Source organism: Rhea pennata, chromosome Z (genome assembly GCF_028389875.1).
Source record: "Rhea pennata isolate bPtePen1 chromosome Z, bPtePen1.pri, whole genome shotgun sequence".
NCBI lineage: Eukaryota > Metazoa > Chordata > Aves > Rheiformes > Rheidae > Rhea > Rhea pennata.
Window position 1 is genome coordinate 10,149,677 of NC_084702.1, and position 25,108 is coordinate 10,174,784.

A 25,108-nucleotide genomic window follows, 5' to 3' on the forward strand; every position below is an offset into this window, starting at 1 on the left:
ACAATCCTCTTTCCAAGAAGACTACCCAAATTCTCAGGCATATCATTCTTCCAGGCTGATCACTTCTGGAATATAAGCAGGTCTTAAGAGCCATCCACTTTCTTGTAGGCTCTAACCAATTTAAGAGCTAATTCCCACCATAGCCAGCTCTATGGCTCTATGGGGCACACTTAAGTGATTTCCAATAGTTCTTAGAACTTTTGACTTGACTGTGCTGTATTATTTCTGATTCCTATGGAGCTTTATGAATTCCAGAGAACTCCACTACAATTCTAGCATGTTTCCTGGACTATTCCTTCCAAAAATGCTACTACCAAACCATTCCAGTCTGTACTATGTGCTGCACATTTCTAACCCGGCCTCTTTTACTTCTAGCTTGGGTCGACAGAGGAATTGATGAAAATCTACTATGATTTACCGGAAGCAGCTCCTGCACTACCGAAGGGCAATATTTGGACATTTTTTGATTTAGAGCATGTTAGCAATCTAATTCCAGGCAGCAAGCAGAGCCAGTCATTTATGAATTAATCTTCACAGGCTCCATCAATCATATACCTGTCAATCATGTAACATTTTTGCATCAGACATACAGCATGTATTGCCAGTTTCTTCTCTATTAAATCCATTAGAGATTGGGCTTTCTAGGAACTGAGAAAAAAGCACAGAGATACTGATGCTGGAGATACTGCCAGATAAAAACTTATCACAAACTCAGCTATTTTTTCCCCCTCAAAGCCCTTGAAATCCTTTGAGTTACAAGAAAGGACTTTTTAAAATGCAAGTATTTCTCTACGACAGAGTTCGAACCGCTTCAGCCAGAACACAACTCGACTGGGCTCTGTTCCCAACAGACGACCATTATGGTCTCCCCCCTGCTCCCCACCCCGCCCCCGGCCTCGCAACATGGCGGCCGCGCCCCTCCCCTCGCGACATGGCGGCCGCGGCCGGCACCGCCCCCTCCTCGAGCCGGTGCCGCCTCCTTCCCGCCCCGCCGCCGGCCGCGGGCGGGCGGGCGCGGCTCAGCGGGGGGCGCATGTCGGCTCCGCGGGCCGCGACGCCGGGCCCCGGCGGCGGGGCGGCGCCGGCAGTGGCGGCGCGGGGTCTGGGCCTGGGGCTGGAGCTGGATGCGGCGCCGGAGCCGGAGCCGGGCAGCAGCACGCAGACGTCGCACCGGCTGCTGGCCTACAGCGACGCGCTGCTCTCCATCATCGCCACCGTCATGGTGAGCGGCGGCCGGTCAGCGCCCCGGCCTCACGCCCGGAGTCCCGCGGGGCGCTGCGCCGTGCCCCTGCGCCCGGACCGCCTCCCTGCCTCCTTAACTTACTTATTTCCACGGTGTTTGCGGCCCTCTTCCCCCCCCCCCCCTTTTTTTTTTGCGGTGTTAGGTTGAAATCAGGCCTTCCCGGTGGCGCGTGTATCGGCCAGCTGCATAACGTACGCTGGCGGGGGACAGACCTGTCCCCGCTCTGCAGGAACCAGCGTTTGTGTTGGAGAATTTGTGGGGTTTATTGGTTATAACGTGAGGCATACGTGCATGTGTAAACTTTTTTTTTTTTTTTTTTTTTTAATGAAGTTCCCGTAAGATCCCGTTAGATGCTGATGTGGTTTTATTTTTTTCAGATTTTGCCTGTGGCTCACACGAAAATACATCCTGATCAGGTATTGTATGTTTTCTGTTCTGTTGTTTCTTCTGCCTTTGTGAGTACATATAACGCCCTAATTTAACTTCCCATTTTAATTCAAGTTACAGGGTTTCAAAAAGACATACCATCAAATGACATAGAGCCAGCAGAGGTTTCCCCCGAGGGAGGAGCTGTTGAACCAGAGGCAAAAATAAATGAATAAATAAAAATATTGAAGCTCAGAGTAATCTGCAAAAGTCAGGACTTAAGGGCAGAATGAGTTGTTGACAGCTTCACCTGTTGACAGACCATTGATTTTATTTGGTTACTCTTATATGGATATGAATTACCTGTCTGAGCAAAATATTTTTTAAAAAAGCATCTGCTGTTTATATGGCAGCATCAGTTAAAGAATCCACATAGAATACAAATTGAATGCTGGTATTAAAATCAGGATAATTGCAACTGTGGTCATGATAAGTAGGTGGAATGAGAAGAGCTGCAGAAAACACAGTAACTTTGAAAAAACAGGAGTGTTGGGCAACATCAATTAGCACTTGAGAAGGTTTACAGTGCTTTATGGTAACTTACTTTCTTACTTTTAAAAACACAGCAAGACTTGTCTCATTTAGTTTAGGAAACTGAAGTGTGATTCATAACACAGCAAATATGCTGCCAGAATCTGTGTAAGCTAGTGTGGTGGTACCTGCAAAACTGACAGTGGTTGAGCCCTTCCCTGCCTCAGTGTTAACCGTCATCACATGAAAACCTGTGTCATACTTCCGCTTGAGAAGTCAGTGCTGAGAAAATGGAAAGGGCATTTTGTAGCCGTCCTGCCTTTGAAATGCATTATCGCAGTAATGAGAGAGTGCGTAAAAGAATCACATAGAGGACAGGGCATTGGGAAGCCATGGTTTAAAGAGATATGTTGGCACCTCATCTGCCATTAACTGCATGTTTTGGCATGCGTACAGGTGCCTAATAAGGCAGTTCCTCTGTTTGAATAGTGAAAAAGGGCGTTGGAAGAGAAGTGTATTCTTGGTGGGTGTTTTCTAAAAGTGTATCCTGTGACAGTACATCATTCCTCCTTGCAGACATTGCTAATAATTTCAGAATGTAGCCTCTACCCTTCTCCTTCCTCTGTGTGTCGCTTTTTGCTTTGTTTCAGAAACTAGATGAAAGTATTGAACAGCTCCTTCTAGCAAAAGTTGCAGTCTACTTGATGACCTTCTTAATAGTCACGGTGGCATGGGCAGCTCATGTAAGGTAGGAATGGACACTGGGAGTGTTTAATACTACTACAAAGTTAAAGAAAAACTATTGTTTAAAGGAACAGGAGATAACCATATATCTGATATATTTCTATATTGGATTATCTTTTGTTGGATAGTATTAAAAAGAAACACCACCCTAAGCAGTGACTAAATATCCTGTTATGCTATTGAAAGAGCAAGATAAAGAAGAACAAGCATTATATTTTTAAAATTGGAATTACTCTTCATTTAACTTCATATTCTAGATGGAATTAAACCTATATTTTTGTGAAAACAGCATGACTTCTTAAATTGTGTGTTGTGCAAGTAGAAGGACTTGGACATCACAGTTGGTCCAAAGTTCATCTTTCCCAAACTTCAGCAGCACTTCTTACTAAATCAGTGTTGCAGATGTTGCATTTTATAGAGCTCTGGACACTGCCACCCAGCCATTTCTTATTTAAAAATAATTAACATACAGGCGTCTTCTGCTAGGAGCAGACAGGAGGAAGCAAGCACTTTTAGTATACTGCCATAGTATGATGAGGGCTTTTATTCTTAAGAACAAGGAAAGTTAGTCCTGTTTCCATTCCCCTAAAAATGTTTTGATTGTGTTCTGCTTAAGTCGCTAAAAATTACTGTACTTTCTTTAAATCTCACTTAATCGGAGGCCGTTTTGTTTTCTAATAGCTTGGTTTCTCTGTAATACTCTCAAATATTTACAGTAATTAAATAGCACTTAGTTAGAACTCAATGCAGCTGTTTGTTTTTTCAAACTGATTAATTTACCTGTAGTGACCACCTTCCAGGGCTAGCAGGTCAGCAAAAATGTTGTAGTTGGTCTTTCTTGGATATACTTGTTTTGGGGGTAATGTGACAAGCCTCTAAATTCTCACAAATCATTGCATATTAGAAAGCTATGAATGGATAGTGTAATTCTAAAGAAAACATGGCCAGAGTAAGTGTTATGTCAAATTATCATACTGCTGAGATCTTCTAGATTAGGCTAAAAATCAAGTTAACTCTGCAGCTTACTCTCTACAGCTTTGAAATCACGACAGTTTTCATTTGAATTTTGGAATTGATAAATTTTAATATTTTTTTCCCCCTTAAGTAAATGGATTGAGCACTCTACTATAGATGTAATTGAGACTTGTAATTCTATAGCTGCAATTGATATTTCAGTTTAGTGCTTTATCACCATTCCTGTTCTTTGTTTGCATAAGTAAATGCGCAAGCATAGTTCTTAAATGTGAACATTTGCCCAGAGCAGGAACTTCATTAACAAGTTATGGGGCAGTTTGCAGAAAGAGCTTGTTTTCTATTTGCAATAACAGCGGTGCTGTATCTTCATGAGAAATAATTTTAAGCTTTGATATGCTGAAAAGATTCAGGTTCTGAAAATGTAAGCTTGTCTGTTCTTCCAAGTCAGATTTGAAGAAAATGAAAATAATAGCTCTTCACAAGGGCGTATGAGAAAGAGAAAAATTAGGTGCTGGATGCACCCTGAACGTCTGGATCTGTTATGGAAGAATCTGTGCAAAGCTATTTCAGAGCTCAGCTCCCATACAACATAGTTTAGTGTGAGAAGATAAAAGTCAGTCTGATGCCTACCTCTTTTATTTTGGGCATCAAGTAAACATGTTCAGTTTCTTTTGTGAGCAATAAATTGTTCACTGTAAAAGTCTGCCTTTGTTCATGCCTCAGCAGTATTTGTATGAGCAATAGGCATAGGTTGCAAGTTTCCAGTTAGCTCTGGACCTTTCCTGTATTTAGGTAAATCAGTAGCTGGTAGACAACTAATAATAGTTGTCCTTTAGATTCTGAAATTTATGCAGTTTCCTGGCAATCTTGTGCCAGGTCATGGAAGACAGGTGTTCTGTAGCAAAACGCCTTTGGGAGAAAGCAACCAAGTAGCCTACTCTGACTTGGATGCATTTCATCGTATAAATGAAGAGGCAAATTCTAAGGAAAATCAGTGAACGACTTCTGTGTATGAATTAATGTGCGCAGGCTGGGCCACTCGTAAATCATGGAGCAAATGAAATCAGGTTTTCCTGCAATATCATCAATGTAAATTTTGTATGCAGCGCTATAATGCATATTTTGGGGAGCTGGCTTGTTCATTGTGTCTTGCCTTGCCTTGGCAGGCTATTTCAGGTGATAGAGCTCATAGACGATGTCCTTGCTCTTCTAAATCTGGTGAGTCTTGTTAAAATACTTGACTAGCTAGTAAAGGTAATTTTTTTGCGTGTCTCTGTCTGGATGTCAGAGAGCTTTTAGTTTAGATAGTGTAACTGCCAAATGTTCAAGACAGGAAGATAGAGTTTGAATTCCTCCTTGCCAAAGTGGCAGACTGATAGCTAACTTGCTTTTAGCATGAATAATTTTAATCATAAGCCAAGCAAGTTCTACACGAGATTAGCCCAAAGTTCATCCAAGAACTGAGGAGTCTTCTGTGGAGAAAACTCTTGACTCTAATGATCTGTATGACATCTGTCCTCCAGGCTTAAGAAAATGAAATGCTGTGTCTTCTGAAGCAAAAATCGTAACGGTGAATCTAAATTACAGCTATAGTGTTTCTCCTTATGTTTGGAATACAGAATTATATAATGTTTCAAAAACTGCCTACCACTGAGACCCCAGTAGTGTCTTTGGATCACTTGATTTAAGCTCTACTCTGTCATAAATGTTCTTTGTTTTAAAAAAACTTCATTTATTTCAGAGCATGTTTTCTTTAATGAGTCACACTAATACTTCAGTTACTAATTGGTTTAATGGGATGCTATAGTGGTAAACGTATTCCTGTTTTCATCTAGAACTTTTATCCTACTATATTGTTTAAAATTCTGCTCCCTGGTAGTGGGCATACATACTGTTCATCTGATTTTTGTTAGTAAGAATACTAGGTTTAAATTCTGTGAGGTAATACTGCAAGAAATTATAGGAGAGGAATTACTTAAGGCATGTTGTTCTTTTCTAACAGCTTTCAAAGCAATGCATTTTTGTGTATTTGAGCTTTTTTAATTTGACCTACTCTATATGAACTATTTGAACTCAGAAATTAATGCTTTTCACAGGTGAAAATCAGAAGCATTTGCTTAGGAAGAAAAATATCAAGGTGTAGTACTCTTATCATTGCTACTTTAGAAGAAGTCTGTTAAGAAACATAAGCAAAACATTTTTTTTGTGTTACTGGTAACAAAACTTCAACGATTTCTAAAATCAGCCTGTATAGTTTGGAAAATAAATCTAGAAGGTGAGTATTAGAGCTCTGAAAAACAGAAATGGCAACTGAGGACTAGCCGTTTGTTGCAGAGGTACCTCAGCTACTTTAGTTATGTCTTTTCTTGAGGCAGCAGAGGTATTTTGTTTGTATTGCATTTTCTAGACAAATCTTGAATGACTGGATTGCCAGGTTGTATTTTAGCTGGTGTTTCAGTTTTTGTTTTGTTTTCTAGGCTTGCATGATGATCATAACTTTCTTGCCATATACAGTAAGTCCTTTTCTAGTATTTTGACTTATGTTAAAATTACAGGGTTTTTTGTTATTTATTTGGAAAGACTTTACCCATAGTATTCAAGAACTTAGGACAGCCTTATTGTGGTATAAATCCCAAACTCATTGCAATAGTTAAGCTGTAGTTTTTTTTGAATGCATGAGAACATGGTGTAATCTTGAACTGCTACATGCTGTAGATTTGGAAGAAAATAGATATTCTAGAAGGAGGTGTCAGTCATGGAAGTCATAGCTTCTTGAAAATTTTGAAAGATGTCTAATTTGACTGATTAGAATTTTGCATTTTTTAAGGGAAATAATGCTGTTACAAACTCCTCCTTAGACTGCACAATATTTACTCTTGTAATCTAAACAGAGTTCTTGATAACCTTTTTGACTTATTCAGCAGTGTTGCTTCTGGCACAGCCAATCTCAGTTGTTAAATCTGCAAATTTGATGTCAGATACCCTTTGGGCCTAGGAAGAATATCTACAACTGAACACTGCATTAGCACTACAGAGCTGTTCCTTAAATGCTGGTTGATTTTCATTGAGTGAAAAAATTGTATGAAGGGAACCTGTTTCACTGTGGATTTTACATATACATATAACATTATAAAATCTAAATTTATATATATATATATATATATATATGTATATATAAAAAATATATATATACACACATACACATTAATATTTCATATATGTGTGCGTGTTTATACATATACATAAACATAAAATCAGTCCGCAAAGGGTAAAGCTATGATCAGTAAAAAGCTCGCTGTTGGCAAGAACACATACTTTCCCCTTTGTTTTCAAGCAGAAATAATTTTAGAAAGCTGTCAGGGTTACCCTAGTAAGTCTCTATGCTACTTTTTTCCAAATGAAGCTGTAAAATTTAGCACAAGAGGAAGTCATGGAGCCAGAGCTTAAAACGTTTAGCAAGTCTCCCAGTATCAAGAATATTCAGAGTTACAAACATTTTGGCCCTGAAAATGCTGTCAAAATCACACTTCAGCTACATGCCAGCTGGTAACTATAATGAAGATACAGCATCAGGAGGACTGTGCTTTGGGCTCAATTTCTCTTGTTCAGAAGCTTTTGCAGTATCAACATATGAGCACAGCGCTCTCCTCCAGATGCCTTCAGTTGGCATGCCAGTGTGTGTTTTTGACAAGAAACTGCATTTAATGGATTTTTTTTTTTGAAAAACAAAGTATTACTTGAGTTTCAGTATTGAATGAAAAATACATCATTTTCTCTACTGCTATTCCTATATTGCTGCTTAATCAAGTGTTTAATCTGGCTGCATTTTTCCTTCTAGTTTTCTTTAATGGCCTCCTTTCCAGATGTACCTTTTGGCATTTTCCTGTTTAGTGTCTGTGCTGTTGTCATTGGCCTTATTCAGGTATTTGAGCTTTACTTTTATATTTTCTCTTTTAAAGACTAGATTTTTCTTGTGTAGATATAAAACCAGGTTTATTAACTGTGGATCTAAAATACTAAATTTTTGTACAGCATTCTTTTTCAAAGCTATGCCTGCTGTGATAACATACAACCGTTCTTCTTATACAAAGGTATTATTGTCAATGTCCAATGAACCTGATTTATGCAACTAAATTGACTAAACTCAAAGTTGATTGAATTAGAACTCCTTCCACACTTGTTAAAAATGCACTGGGAAAATAGTGGTTAGTATCCTGCATTGCTCATTCCTGCTGTGGTTCTTGTTGAGCAGCATTGGCTGAGCAAGTCAATGAGCGTGGGCAGTCTGCTTTAGTTTTAAATACTTAGCAGATGGCACAGTTTTTCCTCTGGGAGCAGTACCTTGTTCTTTTCTGTTTCTTGTTGTGGAGGTCTTTCTTGGGTAATGACAGGCTCTACAGGGCAAATGAAGGTGCTCATATGTAAAATGTTGTGAAAACGCAGAGCTTTTGAGACCAGCCCTCCATGTGAAAGGGAAGAATAACCTTCAACATGTTGGAGTTTGATATTTCAAAATTTCATTGCTTTATAATTGAAATGCTGTGTATACTAGTATTTAATAATTTCAGTAATGCTCTTCTCTTTGCAGGCAGTTATAGTAGTTTACGGATTCTATCACCCACACTTACTAAATCAACAGATACAAGTATCTGAAAACCAGAACTTCTATAAACGTCATATCTTAAAGATTATTTTAAGAGGACCAGTTTTGTGCTTCTTAGCAGCCATTTTTTCTTTTTTCTTTATTCCTTTGGTAAGTTCTTTGAATAGTTATCCTTTAAAAATGATGCATTAACCTAAAAATTGGATACAGCAATTTGTATTATTTGTATTTAGGACTAAGCATTAACAACTTATTCCTATGCTAAACGTGCAGAATTTCTGTGTTGCCAGTTCTTTGGTGATGTGAAGGTGGCCACTATTCTGAGATGAGGATGTTTAGTTTAAAGATGCATCTATAATTAGATCTATGAATTTGTGTAGGTTGTGAAACTCCTGGTATCAGGAGTATTTGCTTCATTTGCTCTGCATTGATTTTTTTTTTTTTTAACACTTCCCTTATCTACTCTTTGAAAGCAAGTCTCTTAAACTGTAACTCAGCTGCTTGTTCATAAGTAGTAGGTAGGATAATGTGAAAAATTACATGAGTTAAACACCATGTTGCCTAAAAACTAAAGACAAGTGAATATAATTGATACACTAAGTCAAGGTGTTAGCAAATAAAATAAATAGATCAGATATTAACATCTTCTAAAACAAATGTTTTTGGCTGAATTCTGCTCTTACACTGCAGCTTCCTCACCCTGCTTTATTAAATGGTATTAAGTTGCTCCTGCTGAGTTCATAGAATCATAGAATCAGTAAGGTTGGAAGGGACCTCTGGAGATCACTTAGTCCAACCTCCCTGCTCAGCAGGGTCACCTAGAACATGTTAGACAGGGTTGCATCCAGGAGGACCTTGAGGATCTCCAGAGAAGGAGACTCTGCAACCTCGCTGGGCAACCTGGTCTAGGGCTCTGTCGCTCTCACAATGAAGAAATTCCCCCTCACGGTCAGGCGGAACTTCCTGTGCTTCAGTTTCTGCCTATCGCCTCTTGTCCTGTCACATGGGACAACTGAAAAGAGTTTGTCCCTGTCCCCTTGACACCCTCCCTTCAGGTACTTGTACACATTGATAAGATTCCCTCTCAGTCTTCTCTTCCCCAGGCTGAAGAGGCCCAGCTCTCACAGCCGTTCCAGATGGGGCAGGTGCTCCAGCCCTCTGATCATCTTTGTAGCCCTATGCTGGACTCCCTCCAGTAGCTCCATGTCTCTCTTGTACTGGGGAGCCCAGAACTGGTGCAGTACTCGAGGTGAGGCCTCATCAGGACTGAGTAGAGGGGCAAGATCACCTCCCTCGACCTGCTGGCAACGCTCTTCCTAATGCACCCCAGGACACCGTTGGCCTTGGCCCCAAGGGCACATTGCTGGCTCATGGTCAACCTGTCATCCACCAGCACTCCCAGGTCCTTCTCTGCAGAGCTGCTCTCCAGAAGGTCAGCCCCCACCTTGTACTGGTGCCTAGGGTTATTTTTCCCTAGGTGCAGGACCCTGCACTTGCCCTTGTTGAACCTCAGGAGGTTCCTCTCCACCCAGCTCTCCAGCCTGTCCAGATCTCTCTGAATGGCAGCACAGCCCTCTGGTGTGTCAGCCACTCCTCCCAGCTCCGCAGCATCAGCAACCTTACTGACGAGGCACTCTGTCCCCTCATCCAGGTCATTGATGAAAAAGTTGAACAGGATGGGACCCAGTACTGAGCCCTGGGTGACTCCACTAGCCATAGGCCACTAACTAGACTCCACGCCACTGATGGCGACCCTCTGAGCTCTGCCTTTCAGCCTGTTCTCAATCCACCTCACTGTCCAATAATACAGTTTGTTAATAGAGTTGTTAATAGCTTTCATGTTCTTCAGAACTGCCACTTGGAACCGAAAGCTAGTCTGTGAATGTATCATGAGTTTCCCTGCCTCTGTCTTATTCTTCAGGAATAGGTGTATCTAAGAAACCTCCCGTGGGAATTATCAGTGTTGAAGTAATTCGCAGATTTGGGAGGATATTTTCTTCTTCTATGACTTGCATCCTTACTTCCTTTTACTCCCTCTCCTTGTTCCTTAGTGTAATTTCTTGTATGTCCTTAACAGCCAAATTACTGTGTAGGTTTCTCTTGTGTGAATAGCTTAGGATCTGCTGCATTCTGTCTTTGGGACAGAAGTAATATGCAGACCATGCAGCATGTTTTAGTTCTACCCTGAGGACCGCTGTCCCAAAGGGACATAGAAGCAGTTACATACTTAAAAACAAGAGCAGGAAACAGACACTATTGAAGGGTTCTTTTGTTTGGTGAAACTGTGGAGACCTTCTCAGATTTCAGAAAGGTAGGATTTTTTTTTTCTTTTGTAGTGACAGTGCTTCACAGCAATGTTTAACATATCTTTAATGAAGTCAGCAGCTATAAAGGAACAAGGAGAGATTTGTGCAGTTTTATGAAGGTTGTATAGTATGGTGTCAGAAGCAGCACGGACACTCTGTCCTTGGCAGTGTCTTTCACAAGTGTTTCTCTGGCCCTAGCTTAAGAATCCTTGAACCTGCTTCCCTCCCACTTGCTTCCATAATCACCTAATTCCAATTCATCTTTTTTTTCCAGCATCCTGAAATCACACAAGCGATTAAACCAAAGAAAGTGTTTTGATGTTTTTTGCAGGTTTTTTTCAACTGTGGCTGTTCCCATTACTACATGGTTATCTAGGCAGCTTTGCCAGCACAATGCGGGGCTGTCTGGACAGTTCATTCAATAAATAGGATATTTTTGTCTGAATGACAAGTGATAAAAAATGTTAGAAACATGAGATAGTTCCCTAACTTCCAAAGAAATGATTGCTGCTGCCTTTTTAACAGAATTATCTCCCTTTCTGTTTTAGCTTGTCTCATTGCTGATTCTAAACCAGGTATTACGGTTCTAAACTAGGTATTAAGTTGCACTCATAATATTCAGGAGGCAAATTAGCTCTTTTTTCAGTTGTAGCACCCAAGTTTGCTTTATAGAGGTGCCTGTGCATTCGGTTGTTGGCCATTCAATCGCTGTCCAAAAAACCCCATGTGTTTCAGCTGAACCTCTTCCACGTCATAAAGTCAAAATTTGTGGGGTTTTTTTATGTGATTATACATAAAGATTGAGAGTTATCATTTGATGTTAAACTTGGAAGCAAATTTATGTTTCAGTAACTAAACTAAAACTGTCTTGATTCCTCTCCATAGTCTTATGTGCTGCTTGGCCTCGTTATCGTTTTTCCACACCTCACTCGATTCATTACCTGGTGTAAAACCAAGATTGTTGGTGAGTAACAATACTCATAAGAAGCATATTCTGATGCATTGTAAGTTGTCAACTTGTTATCCAAACAACATAGTATTAAGCAGGTTTTTTCTACTCCCATTTTCATTGTTGGCACTTAGAACATACTGATCTGGGGTTCTATTGCTGTGCTTCCTAGACTCTTTCCCCTTTCCCTCCCTGTTTTCCTTCATTTGATCTGTGTTGTTGAAGTTTTTTTTTTCTCCCATATTTTCCTTAATTTGCTGCTTGATCTATGTAAGGCACATGTTACAATGTAGTTTCTGAAAGCAGAACTCTTCTGGTTTGTCCTGAATGTACATGTGTGCACATAAACATACACATGCATGATGGCTGTACACTGTATTTCCCAATTTAAAAGGTGGTTCTTCCCATTAAAAAGGTTACATGAGTATTGAACAATACAGGAAACTGTATTGCCTGACTCACTGTCTCTCCAGAAATACTGTATTTTCCCACATTCTCAAACTGTTAAGCAGCAGCATATCTGAGAGTCTGTAACAACGATTAGTAGTGATATTAAGCCAAGAACTTCTAGGAGAGTCTACTGTTCACTGTGTTACCTTTGATTAATGTAATTACAGTGATCAAAAGATCTGACTGCATACATTCTTTAAATCAGTATAAATCTGTGCTGCTTGTCATCATGCTCCTTACTCTGTTTTCTTTCCACCTCCCTTGTATCTGCGCAAACAATTGCACAACAGCACCAGCAGCTCATTGACTCTACCAGAAAGGAGGTAGCTAGTGCCAGAATAAAGGAGAAATGTTCATATTTGTGTCTGCTGATACTGTTTAGCCTCGTGTAACTCCATCTGTGTTTACTGCAAGTGGGAACACACTTTGGCTCTGCCATGGGGCAGTAACATCTGACAGGGAGGCAGAAATGCCTTGATACAGCTGAAACCAAATTCTCAGAGCCAGAAACTAAACACATGCCAATATTGCCTGTGCCTGCTGCAACAGATCACCGCTGTGTACATCTGACCACCCTGTCTGATGACTAAAACTTAGCACTGTGGAGAAAATGTCTTCCTGGTCCTGTTTGCCTGGAGCAGAGATCTTTGCTGTTTGTTTTTGGTTTTATAAGTTAGTGCACTAATAACTGAGATGTGATTACACTTTTTTTTTTTTTTTTTTCCCAGTTCTTCTCTTTACTAGCTCAAGAGCCTGTAAAGCTTTTCCTTCACCTTGCATATATTCTGCAAGTGGTGCAGCATGGCTAGCAAGGCAGCCCCATCCTTCAGGATGAGTTTGACGCCTTCCTTTAAAAGCTCCAGAGCCCCATCTTCTGACCAAACACTGGATTTATTTTACACCAAGTGGTTTGATTCCCCCAGTGCTGCTTAGGTGCTGTGCAAAACCTCAGGAAGCCCTGTTTTGTTTAGTTTAAATATTTTGCTTAGTTACAGCTTCAGGTCATTGTTGACTCAGTAGAAACAGTATGCCATGTACTTTAAAGGACAGTTTTTTGTTCCGGAAGTACTTGTTGTCCCAGGAAGGAACATGAACCTCAGGGAGAGGCAGAGCTGCAGAAGAAGGTGTGTGACTGACCTCTGTGGTCAGTCTCTTGCTTCTGCAGAAAGATTGGGCAGTTGGGAATAAAAAGGAGTGATCAGTTTTGTTTTTGTTTTCCTTTAGCTACCTTATTTTATACTTCCTGAACTTTTTTTTTTTTGTCTTTTATTAGTAAACATCTAGATTTGTTTTCCAGGCCAGAGAGATGAAGAGGAACACAGAAGCTTAGAGACTTTCACATTTTACCTCAGTGAGCCTCTGAGTAAGGAACGAGTAGAGGCATTCAGTGATGGAGTGTATGCTATCGTAGCAACCCTGCTTATTTTGGATATATGGTAAGGCTTTGTGCTCTCATGCTTTGCGTTGCTAAATGCAATATTAAATTGTAACTTTATGTAATTTTTGAGAAATAAAACTAAATAAGCATCGTCTTTTACTTTTAAAATCTGCTGTGGTTACCAGAGGTACAATTCTCTAAAGCATGCCGAGCACGAAGAAGTCTTCTAACGTGTACATTTCAGTAGTAGTAGTACACATCAGTCTAGTGTATGTTGGGGTGGGGTGATGTACTTGGAAGTCTTGAAGAACAAAGCTTGCTTCATGTTTTATATTTCTGAATGAAAGGCACGTACCAATAAAAGATGTTTAGTCCTACTGGCAGCTCTGTTACATTAAAAGAATTAAAATTTACTTTTAGATTTCCTTTCAAATCCCATTTATACACAAAACTTTTATTTGAAATACTTAATTTATATATTAGAGAAGTGCAAATAAAGTGGATGCCTGTTCATTCATACTTGTTCAGATTAAAACAACATAGTTCTGTGTTGCTTCAGGTCTGTGTTTTTATCATTAGCATGAAAGGTAAAGTGAGCTTTCTCTCCACAGTGAAGACAATGTTCCTGATCCCAGAGAAGTTAAGGAAAAGTTCCATGGCAGCCTCCTTGAAGCTTTAAGTGAATATGGACCTAACTACCTTGCCTACTTTGGCTCTTTTGTAACAATTGGTCTTCTCTGGTTTGTCCACCACTCACTTTTCCTTTATGTAACAAAGGCTACACGATTAATGGGACTGCTTAACATACTGTCGTTGGCTTTCATTGGAGGGCTTCCGTTGGCTTATCAGCTAACCAGTGAATTTGCAGAGAAGTCTCACAATGAAATAGAAGCCATTCAGGTCAGCTGTGTTACCACTTTCTTTGCCAGCATATTTCAGTTTGCAATATGGACTACAGCCCTCCTCCATGAAAGGGAAACTTTGCATCCTTTTGCTAGATATGGTGGCAAGGAGCATGCCTTCATGTTTGCCAAGCTTGCCCTCTACCCATGTGTGAGCCTTGGGGCCTTTTTTTTAACATGCTGGTTAAGTGAATTTAGCACAGCAATTTTCCATCTTATGCAGATTGTAATCCCATTTGCTTTTCTTGCCTTGCGCATTTTTGTTAGAATTTCCTTAACTGTCATAAAGTCAGTGATGTCTCTCTCCAGACAGAAGGTTGTGTTGCTAGAAGAGGAGGAGGCGTGTTTGTCTCCTAGTGAAACACTGTCTTAAATTTCCATGCAGCACACGTGAAAATTTAACATTACTTTAGTTCTAACTCGCATGGAATTAATGTATGGATTATATTGATTTAACACAAACTAAAGCTTGTGTTTATCATAATTGGGGTGTATATATATACATATATATATATATATATATATATATAGGTGATGCTTAAGACCATTTCTCCAAAATACCTAATTGGAAAAAGTTGGGTTAGTAGGAGATAAAAAGAAAAGCATGTTCTCCCTGTTTAAAATCACCTCTTTGGTAAAAATGCTGCTTGAAGTGTAACTGCACTGATGATCACTTCAGAAACGCACAAACAGATGCTCAGCAAGATGCCCTTTTTCTGGCATGTGGAAGTTATTGTGGCAGACAAACACAGGTATAGCTAGCAGGTGATTGTGCCGCTATATGAAGAGCGAATGATGCCTGACGACACGAGGGCTATCTCTTGAGTTTCTGGATGGTAAATTGGTAGAACATTTATGCATACAGATTGTTGGGTTTTTGTTGAGGTTTTTCCTATGGTTACACTGTCTCTTCTGCAAAGCAGCAGAGTTCTGATGGTGTTTCAAAAGCTCCTTGCTTTTGAATGACTCTAAGCATGAGTTTAGGTAGGAGTTGCAATTGTGACTGACATGCAGTCTTCTCTACTCCCTTAACAGATCCTTCTTCAGTTGTACTTGACTTTCTTTTTTTTTAAAGGATGTATTTAACAAATGAGGATTCCTGTGGCTACCTATCCAAGGTTTGAACCAGATCTGTAATCTCCCAGGGAAGAAGCTTGGAAGAACTGTGGGACCACCAGTAAATTTGTTTTGTGCTGTGAAACAAGCTGTCCCTTTGAAAAGGAAGATTGGGATTTCTCAGGGTTTTTACGTCTATTCTTGTGCCTGTTGAAAGGAACCTCCTTGGAAAAGGTCAGCTTGAAGACTTGACTCAGGAGTTGTAAAGGTTATGAGACTTTCTGCCACCTCTGAAAATTCCCACTCAGGCCAAGGAGCTGAGTCTGTCCCTATGCAGAGGTTAGCTGAGGAGTTAATACAATGAATTCCTACAGATTTTTGAGTTTCATTAAAGGGTCTTAACCCAGTAGGAGTCTTAGTCCCTGGGATATTGGAGTTTTTAGGCATGTATGCAGCTGCTCCAACTTTTCCCTGCATAGAGCTGCATAGAAGGAGTATGCAAAGTCATCTGGGATCTGGTTCCCTGGAAGGTTATACATTTCTTTTGGGCAGAGCCATTAATTTGTATCTTGAACTTTCTTAGTGCCTGATAATTTTTCTGCCATGTTCAGAAGTATTTGCAGGAATTTGTCCTAAAAAAAATTGTAGCAAAGAACAGCTGTAGTAACTGTTAGTGAAGACACAATCAAGGTTATTTTCAGCCTGGATCAGTCTGAAAGCACTTTTACTTTTGGTTTGAAACACCTTGGTAAGTTTAGTGTTAGGTACTTCATGTAAATCTTCAGATATTCTAGGGGTTTTATACCTGGTTGATGCTGAAGCGCTTGCAGTGGGGTTGTGCACTATGTTCTGTCATTCTGTCTGGATTCTTGCGATAAATTTAATAAAAGCACTTTGGGTTCTGTATGATTTTACTTCTAATGTGTATAAGCCATGAATATGTGTATTTGTAATAAACTGAGTACAAAAAAAAATTCCAAGTGTCTAGCTCTTAAATTCGATCTAGGTAGTGGAAACAAATCCTGATGTTTACAATTAAAATAATGCTGGAACTCTCTTTACTTTTTTCCAAGACTGGATAAATACTGTTCCATCTCAGGACTAAGGGTTAATTAAACTGAGCATAGGCTAGTGATTTGTTTCAGATGAAACATGAAGGTGTATTTTGTAGACGGTTTAGTTGTTCTCCATTCTCATTCTAGTACTTTTTGGCATATTAGGTAAATTAAAGCCAAGTACTTACCAAGAGTGAGCAAGTGAGCTGTTGGAAGTTTGGAGGTTTGAGGCTCAAGTTTGACTCAGTGTGGGGGGGGGGGGGGGAAGATCATCCATGTAAAGTAGTGCTTTCATACCCAGATCATCAAAGAAATATTGAAACATAAAAATAATTTTAAAGTATATATTTAAGGTGTACAGAAATATTGGTATTTTCATTTGATGTACTTAATGGGACCTGAAAAGGAACCTGACCAAGGCTCTCAAAGAGCCAGGAATTGTGTTGTAGACATCTGGCAAGTGACTGTTGGCTACAGTAAGATTTTCCTTTCTTCTTCCTTTCGATTTGCAAGGGAATGACACCACCTGCAGAAAACATGGTTTTATACGTAATCAATGTAGCATTATTCTAATCAAATTTAGTATTATTTCAGAACCTAAATTTGACGCCAAACTTGATCTGAGAACTCATATAAAGAAGAGGATAGTTGGTATAAATCATCCTGATAGACTATTCTTGTAAAATCTAGGGAAATAACTGCATTGCAGAATGAGGCATCAATAACTGTGCTCTTAAATAGATAAATATTTCAAAATTTATTTTTAAGTGGTTGTTCTCGACAGCATTACTAGTGATCACAGCTTTTTGCCCCTAGAAAAATTAAGCATTCCTAATGACTAGTATCAAAGAGTAGCTGATGTTGGAAGGTGCCTCTGGATATCATGTAGTCCAACCCCTGCTCAAGCAGGGTCAGCTACAGCAGGTTGCTCAGGACTGTGTCCAGACAGGTATTTTCATCCTCTCCAAGAATGGAGACTCCACAGCCTCTCTGGGCAACCTGTTATGGCACTTGACCACCATTAGAGTGAGAGAGGCTTCCCCCCCCACCACCATGTATATGAGCACAATTTCCTGTGTTAAAGTTTGTGCCCTTTGCCTCTCGTTCAGTCACAGCACCACTGAGAAGACCCAGTTTCCGTCTTCTGCACTGTCTCCCATCAGAAGGAGAACAAAGTGAAGCCTCCAAAAATGAGTTGGTGCTGGTTCATAAAGGCACTGGCTGAAGAGCAAAATACGCTGTTAGCTTAAAGACCTACTCTTTCTGTAGAATAACTTTTTAGAAAGATAAAAAAATTGCTGCTTTTTTTTCTCACCTTGTCTTAGAAGTTTGGAACTTTAACTTACAGGATGTCTTACAAAGCTCATATTTACAAAGCAAACTGCATTTAACACCACCATCCTTGTGAGTAACAAAGCCACATACAAACTTCTTCAGCACTGGGTTTGTCAGCCCATGTCATCAGAAGGTGTTTCAGGATGGTGGAACAGAGAAAAGGCTCAGCAGATGACTGATTCAGGTCAGCTGTATTTCAAAGTAAATGATGCAATAATGCAAGAACCCACACTTTACAATCTTTTCTTTGTAGTATTAAGTTAAAAAGCACTTCTATCTACCTAATATGTGATGTAATTTAAATTTGTTACTTTTCAAAACTGTAGAGTAACATCTAGACAAATACCAGACTGAGTTTGGGCTTTGCCAATAGCAGTTTGAGTCTGTTCTCTTTGCAGATAAGCATAAAATTTTTAGTTAAACTGCTGCTGCTTTTCATTTGTGAGACTGACAATTTTTAATCGAAATCCTGCTACTTCTGAGGTTTTCAGTGATTTTATAACTCTTGTCCAGAAATTTATTGGACAAAAGTGGCTGAATAGTTTCTAACTGACTTGGCACTGAGCTTTCTGCTGAATTGCTGTGGCATTGAACTGATTGGAACAAAAGTGATCCACAAAGCAATGTGGTTCTCCAGGTGAGTCTCAGAGTTGTTGCTGCAGAAAGGAATCCTAAAAACAAACGTACTAAAGATAGTAAGTGAGAAGAAAACTTTCATGTGGGGATGAAATATCTTTCAGAGCTTATTGATATAGCAGGTACAACAATGAAATTAAAACAATCTTCTTCTGTAAATGAATGGAATACTAATAATCTAACAGGTTCTGCTAAACAAAAGTCTCTTCAGAACTCCGTAAGTGAAAGGTTTCAATTACACATGGCTTGATTAGCAGAAAATAGCACAGGCAATTATCTTTCAGGGAGTTTAATAATCATATGCTCAGTCTTTCACTATGTACATTTTCTACAGGCAGGGATTTGAAATTGATAACACTAATAAGCAGTGGGGTAAGATACAAATACCTCAGTTTTATGAGAATGGGAAATATGATCCAGAATATTTACTTAGTTGCCTATCACATAACAAAATCATGTTACTAAGGTTCAAAAACACACTAGTCTTTGCTAATGTGTTCTTTGCCTCCAGAATCAAAAATTTTAGATGCAGCTAATAAAGTTTCTTTGGGATAAGTACCTGCAGAAAGCAATATATCAGCATGGCTCAGTTGATAGCATGTCTGTTTGGGCTAAAAGCCTGCTAGTTGACGTCTTTAAGAACATGGTCATGCAAACAGCTAAAGTGTTCTATTTTACTGCTTGCACTTCCGTCTCTGCACTACAGCATGGGAGGACAAAAACATTAATGGCTCCAAATGCCATTTCCTTAGGCTTCAAGATTCTTTTTAGATGAAGTAAAAATATTGAGTCTTTAGATTTTAAAAACAGGCTGGAGAATGGGAACTTGTAGTCTACTGGTCTATTTTTTTCAAGATAAACACAATTTATTTTGCAGTATGATGGCTTCTTGCTGCTGAAGGAAACGTGATCAAATACTAAAACATGGTGCTGGCTACAGATAAAAACTCTAGTCATGAATTAGGTTTTGCTGAAAGTTAATTCATGTCATCCTACTATAAAAATGTATTATTAATGTAAAATGATTAGTAAAACCACAAGAAGACAGTTTTCAGAAGCCAGCAGACAAAAACTTGTCAATATTACTCATGATTAAGAGCCTGCACCCCAAATTTAGGATCCTTTAAGATAATTTATTTCTGTTTTTAAAAGACTAGTGTTTCTAATATGAAAGCTACCACCCATTTGTGCTACAGCAAGAAAATCTGCTTTATTAGAAAGTCCAAGTAAGTAGAAATAAGTAGTTACAATATTTTGGAAGGAGCATGGAACTCTTAATTTTAGTGGTAAAACTCTCCCACACTCATAGAAATGACTTTTCCTTTTCTTAAATACGCATTTACCTGCACCCACTGGCTTTTTTAAACGTTGGAATTGCCCTGTTCCTGATTCCCCAGGGGCTGCGTTACAGTTTGGTTGGATACCTGCAATGCCATAGGGGTTTTTTACATTGTATCAAGGCCTTTGTGTGAAGGGCTCAGGCAGTTAAATAACTGTATCAATATTTCAAAATAAAAAATGGCAACAGTGCTTTTCTTTAAGTTCTAGATGCTGCGGTTTTACATCACTTCTCCAGTAGACAGGGAAAAAAAAATAGCATACTATTATTATGGCAGCAGATAAAAACAGAATTCTTCTATTAAGGCCCCAAGCGAGTTCTTCACAGTGGTCACCAACAGCAAATTCAGTTTAGTTATTCCTAAAAAGTAAGGATTTACTATGCCTAATCCTTTTCAGATTTCATGATGTATTTGCCATGGGCTTTGGCCTTCATTCAAAATAGGCCATTTAAAAAATCTTTTAATAGCAATAGACTTCTAAAGTAAAGAACAGCCTCTCCTGAAAGGTACATGTGTATCCAGGGAGTTGAAACTAAAGCTGTTCTGAAGTTTAGGCTGGCAGCTTTAAACTTACCTTTTCTTAACCTTACTTAACTTTTCCCCAAATGGGTTTCAAACATTGTGAAATGAATAGATGCAGAGGCTTCCTTAAGCATGGATGCTAGCTCCTCATCTTTTACGTTTGTAAATTAGATTTATTACAATTTACAAATGTAAATTTGTAATTTTAAAATACAAATTTAAATACAAATGCAAACAATTTTATCTTTGTAAATTGTAAATTACATAAATTAGAGGACGAAAGTCTTTCAATGAACAAATACCTTATGATTCTTGGATTTGTCTGTTGCTTTATATTATCTACTCTTACTGCTCCTCGTAGGGGGATGGTAGTGCAATTACCTAGTGAATACAACTTCAGTCATGTAAAGCTTTCAGTTTCCTTTGCTTTGTAAAATACTACGTTTTCCACATGGAATAAAAATGAAGTTTCATGCTGCAAAAAGATCACAATTTAGCTAGAAAATAGAGGTGAAATTTCAGCTTTTCTCATCCCCTACCAGCCTATAATTAGCATATCAAACCACACCAGAGCTGGGATTCTTCTCTTCTACAAGGTGAACATCTATGTGTATGCAAGTTCCTCTAGGCTCCCTCATAGTAATGAGGAAAAATAGTTCACTCTATTGTAATTGCCTATAATAGATCTTAGAACTGACTAACGCCACAAAAGCATCTGTCCTCCCCGTGAACTAATGACTAGGTCAGATACAACCATCTGCATGTACTCAATATCCCAGCCAGCAGCTGCCATTCCTAAAAGCTGTGTTACTAGAATGTAAAATAACTAGACTGGGACAATGAAATGGATGAAAATCCCAAGTTGCTGGCTAAGACTGGCCAGAACATTTGAAGGTAATCTTCTCCCTGATGTCTGCATTTCCTCAGGGAGGAGGGAGAGGAATGTCTTTTTCTGCTGTCCTCCCTTTCAGCCCAGCACGGTTAATACATGGAGTAACCTCCTGCATGCACGTGCGCGCGCACACACACACACGCACACACGCACGTAGTTTCCTCTGGGCTTCCCAGAAAAGCCTTTCTTTTGGCTACCGCTGAGCTTGGCTCCAATCTGGTCCCTGCTGGCTGCACGCTCCTTGCTTTCCACACGGGCACCCAGCTGGCACAGCTATGCAACTCTCTCTTTAACTTTTTTTTTTCCTGTGTTCTTCCTCTTGCTAAATGTCCACACCTTCCCTTGTCACATTGCCCCTTCCCTCCCTGCTACCTACTTTCAGAACCTTTTAAACAGAAAATACAGTAAATTGAGGCAACTCCAGTGTTTAAATTGTTCTGCCACTTGTAACAAATACAACAGCCCATCTGTTTCAGGGAAGTCATGACCCAATCTCAGCACATGTTGAGTAGGGCTGCAACTTGGCTTCTTAACACACAATTCAGAAATGTGTGATGAAAAGGGGGCTACAGAGTTATTTTACTCTCCTTAGCAAGAAGACAGTCAGAAGAAGAGTCACAAGCTGCCAAAGGAGTGGTGACTGATCACCACTCAAGACCAAATATTGGAGAAATTGTAGTGTGTAGATCTCATGATACACCCTGCAGCATGCAAAGCTTTAATTTCTTAAAAGTTCTTTACTAGAAAGAAGGCATAATCTATCCAATACAGGGAATGTGAAACTAAAGAAACATAGAAATCAATTTTAGAGAGATATTTTAATGTTACAGTAATTTTAACATTGGCTAACTTGGGGATTACAAAACACATAGAAAAAATGTACAAGTATACTATTACATCTTAATGTCCTTATAAAGATATACGATCTGAAAACAAATACTGTAGCATACTACACAGTTTCAGCAATGGTAATAATTGACATCCTCTACAAAAAAAAAGTGTTCTGCCAGTGTTTGATGTCAAGAGTGGCCTTGTGATGGCTCTTTGAATCTGGGAGTCTAATTAGACTATTCAGACTATTAGATACCAGAGTAATTTGCAAAACTATGTTTCAATTTCCAAAATCTTTTGCTTCTAAACATACTGATTTGATTTTTTTTGATTATTTGATTTTTTAGCTGTTTTGTCATTAATAACAGAACCAAAGATGTTTAGCTGATTACCAAAAAAATTATTTCTCTGCCATTAGCTAGTTATATAAATGCTTCAGAGGTAAATGCCTGACTCAACGTTGGTTCTCCATAAAGGTTTATGTACCCAGGGAAGCAGACGTGTCCTTCAAGTCTTTTTTGTCTATGAATCCATCCCTGTTATGATCAATTAATGTGAAAGTCTAGATGATAAATTGAATGGAGAGGTTAATTAGATTTTTTTTTTTTGATTGTAGCTCCATAAAAGCTGTACATTAGTGTATGTTTAGTTCGCATTCGAATCAAGAAAATACTAATTCCTCATTATTTCTCTTCTACTAAAATGGACATTTGTGATTTAAGAGAAAGGTTGAGTGAAAAATATATACGCAGAGCCTTCTTATAAAATTATATAAGCTTTCAATACCCTTATTTTTGTGTTTGCTGGAATATAATAGTTGCATTTGTCTTTTATTCATATTGTGAAACACTTTTAAATTATGTAAACACAAAGCAAACTTCTCTTGTTGCTTACAGAGTGACAATGTTCAAACTTAAATTACCATTTGGCCACAAAACATACTCAGAGATAGAAGATAGCTCCCTGAAATACTGACAGTATTGTATTTTAATGCAAATAAAAACTACTTCAACATGACCCAAGAACTTTAATTGAATGCCTGGTGCAGTTATCCACTGCTGTTGCATACTTGCACACCACTTTTTCACTGTATTGTATTTTTTGTGGTGAAGGGTATGCCCACACAGTGCCTCTCTATTTCAACACTCTGTATCAGTATACATGGGGAAGAAAGAACAGGAAATTCTCACATATAGGTGAGTCAAGGTGTTGGCAGAGATGGAAAAGAGCCACTTGTAATACTGAACTAGGTTAAAACTCATCGTTCAGCACAGGAGCTGGTGGCTTGATAGCGGCAAAGATGCAGTGTCAAGACAGAAGTCTGACCCAAAAGAACAGCTCAGGGGACATCCCTCCATCTCCAAGCAGAATTTAGTAAAACCAGTATTTCATGTTTCAGCTTCCTGCTTTATAAAGATGCAACTCCCACACACTTGTTCTTCAGACTTACCTGAAAACCACTAGAAATATAATGCATTCTCTTCTTCCATTCCTCTTGACCCCCAACACCAGAAGAAAATCTCAGCGCCTTCCCAAAGCATGTCCACTGCTAAATGCCCTGGTTGATTGCCTGGTTGTGAAGAGTTAGCTTACTATTTTCACTGGGAAGAGTGATGTGCTAGGCTGTCCTAAAGAACCTGCCTTTATAACGCATCCTTCACTGAGGGGGCAAGGGTAAGCTTGCAGCCAGTCGTGTCACACAGGAGGTGCCAAACCCCTTAAGAGAACTCCAAGCAAACAAAACATGCATCATACGAGGACAAACTTGCCAGACCCTCTGCTTCCAGGACATTATACAACAGCTATTTATATTTGAACCCCCCCCCCACCACAATCGTTTGCTGCCTAGAGGACTGCTGCTAAGTTAAAACACTGATGGGTCAATATATTGCAGCATTACCATAAACAACATACTGCATGGCAACTGTACTGAGTAACTTGATGACAAATTTATCTGAGGTTCCAAAAATGTGCCTGTCCCCAGCTGTAGATACACCAAATGTAAAAGGATTTTAATTAACCTGGGGAAATGTCAGCTTTCATTAACTTTGGCACAATTGCTCCTTGTTTGCAGACACAGCCTAGGGTAGTATTTGTTATATACGCGTTCAGATACAATTATATAGGATGTAATACTTTCAGTAATTACTTCTTTCTTTTTTTAAGGGATCTTAATTACAGTTTTGGTTACCTCTTCTGAGTGGAGGTGACTTAAGACTTTATGTGAAGTTTCTGTCTCAGACCTCCCAGTAAAGGAGCACAGTGCATTCAGAGATCCCTGCAAGGCTCTCTTTGAGAGGCTTCCCATCTCTCTATAGGTAACAACTACAAAAAAATAGAAACTATTTAGATCACAATTCTGTACTTGGTAATACATATCTACCTATATCCTTTACTGGATCTTCTTCATAAGCATATAGGTTTTGCACATGCATAAATATAGAAGCTGCATATTTTCTTAGTATGAAAATGTGGTATGATGCATTTGCTATTACTTATTAATTCGAACAAACGTGCAAAGTTTAGAACTTTTCTTCTATTGTAAGAAACAGTGCACAAACATTCCTCTTTTAATTTTCCACTGTGTAGCTCCCCATTGCAAACACTTCTCAGTCTTTTCTTTTCCAGATTAAAAAGCCCTAGTCTATTTATTTTGTTTCTGTGAAAACAGTACCACCCTTTTAAACATCCTTGTTGACCTTATCTGAATATTTCTCAGTCCTGTTCTCTTCTTTAAGAAATGGGAGAAACAGAACTGTATATATACACAAGATGCACCCTGAAGCAGAAGCAAAAAACAATGCTTGTTATATTTAATGTTCTGTTGTACTGAAGGTGAAACTACTAATTGGCAGAGCCCCAGTAGTGTTGTGGTAGCAAAACTAATTATTTATTATTGTACAGTAACTTTGAGAACCTTTATTGTAAACCAGCTCTTAGAGATTTCCAGCTGAAAAAGACAAGTGCAAAAAGCTTAAGCCCGATGGAAAGAGT

The 25,108-nt window shown here is 39.0% G+C and overlaps 1 protein-coding gene across 2 annotated transcripts; it reads left to right on the plus strand.

Annotated features, from left to right (window-relative positions):
* Window positions 1-1,066: 1,066 nt before the first annotated feature.
* On the plus strand, window positions 1,067-16,409 carry TMEM175 (transmembrane protein 175). Of its 2 annotated transcripts, XM_062600346.1 has the most exons (11): window positions 1,139-1,222; window positions 1,621-1,659; window positions 2,791-2,888; window positions 5,026-5,077; window positions 6,337-6,372; window positions 7,698-7,781; window positions 8,448-8,612; window positions 11,654-11,732; window positions 13,465-13,603; window positions 14,157-14,445; window positions 15,523-16,409. In XM_062600346.1, the coding sequence occupies exons 1-11, from the start codon at window positions 1,220-1,222 to the stop codon at window positions 15,538-15,540; spliced, it is 1,002 nt and encodes a 333-aa protein (XP_062456330.1). In that variant the 5' UTR covers window positions 1,139-1,219; the 3' UTR covers window positions 15,541-16,409. The 2 variants fall into 2 exon arrangements, with proteins under 2 accessions (XP_062456329.1, XP_062456330.1); XM_062600345.1 differs by having other exon boundaries at window positions 1,067-1,222; window positions 14,157-16,409.
* The last annotated feature ends 8,699 nt before the right edge of the window (window positions 16,410-25,108 follow it).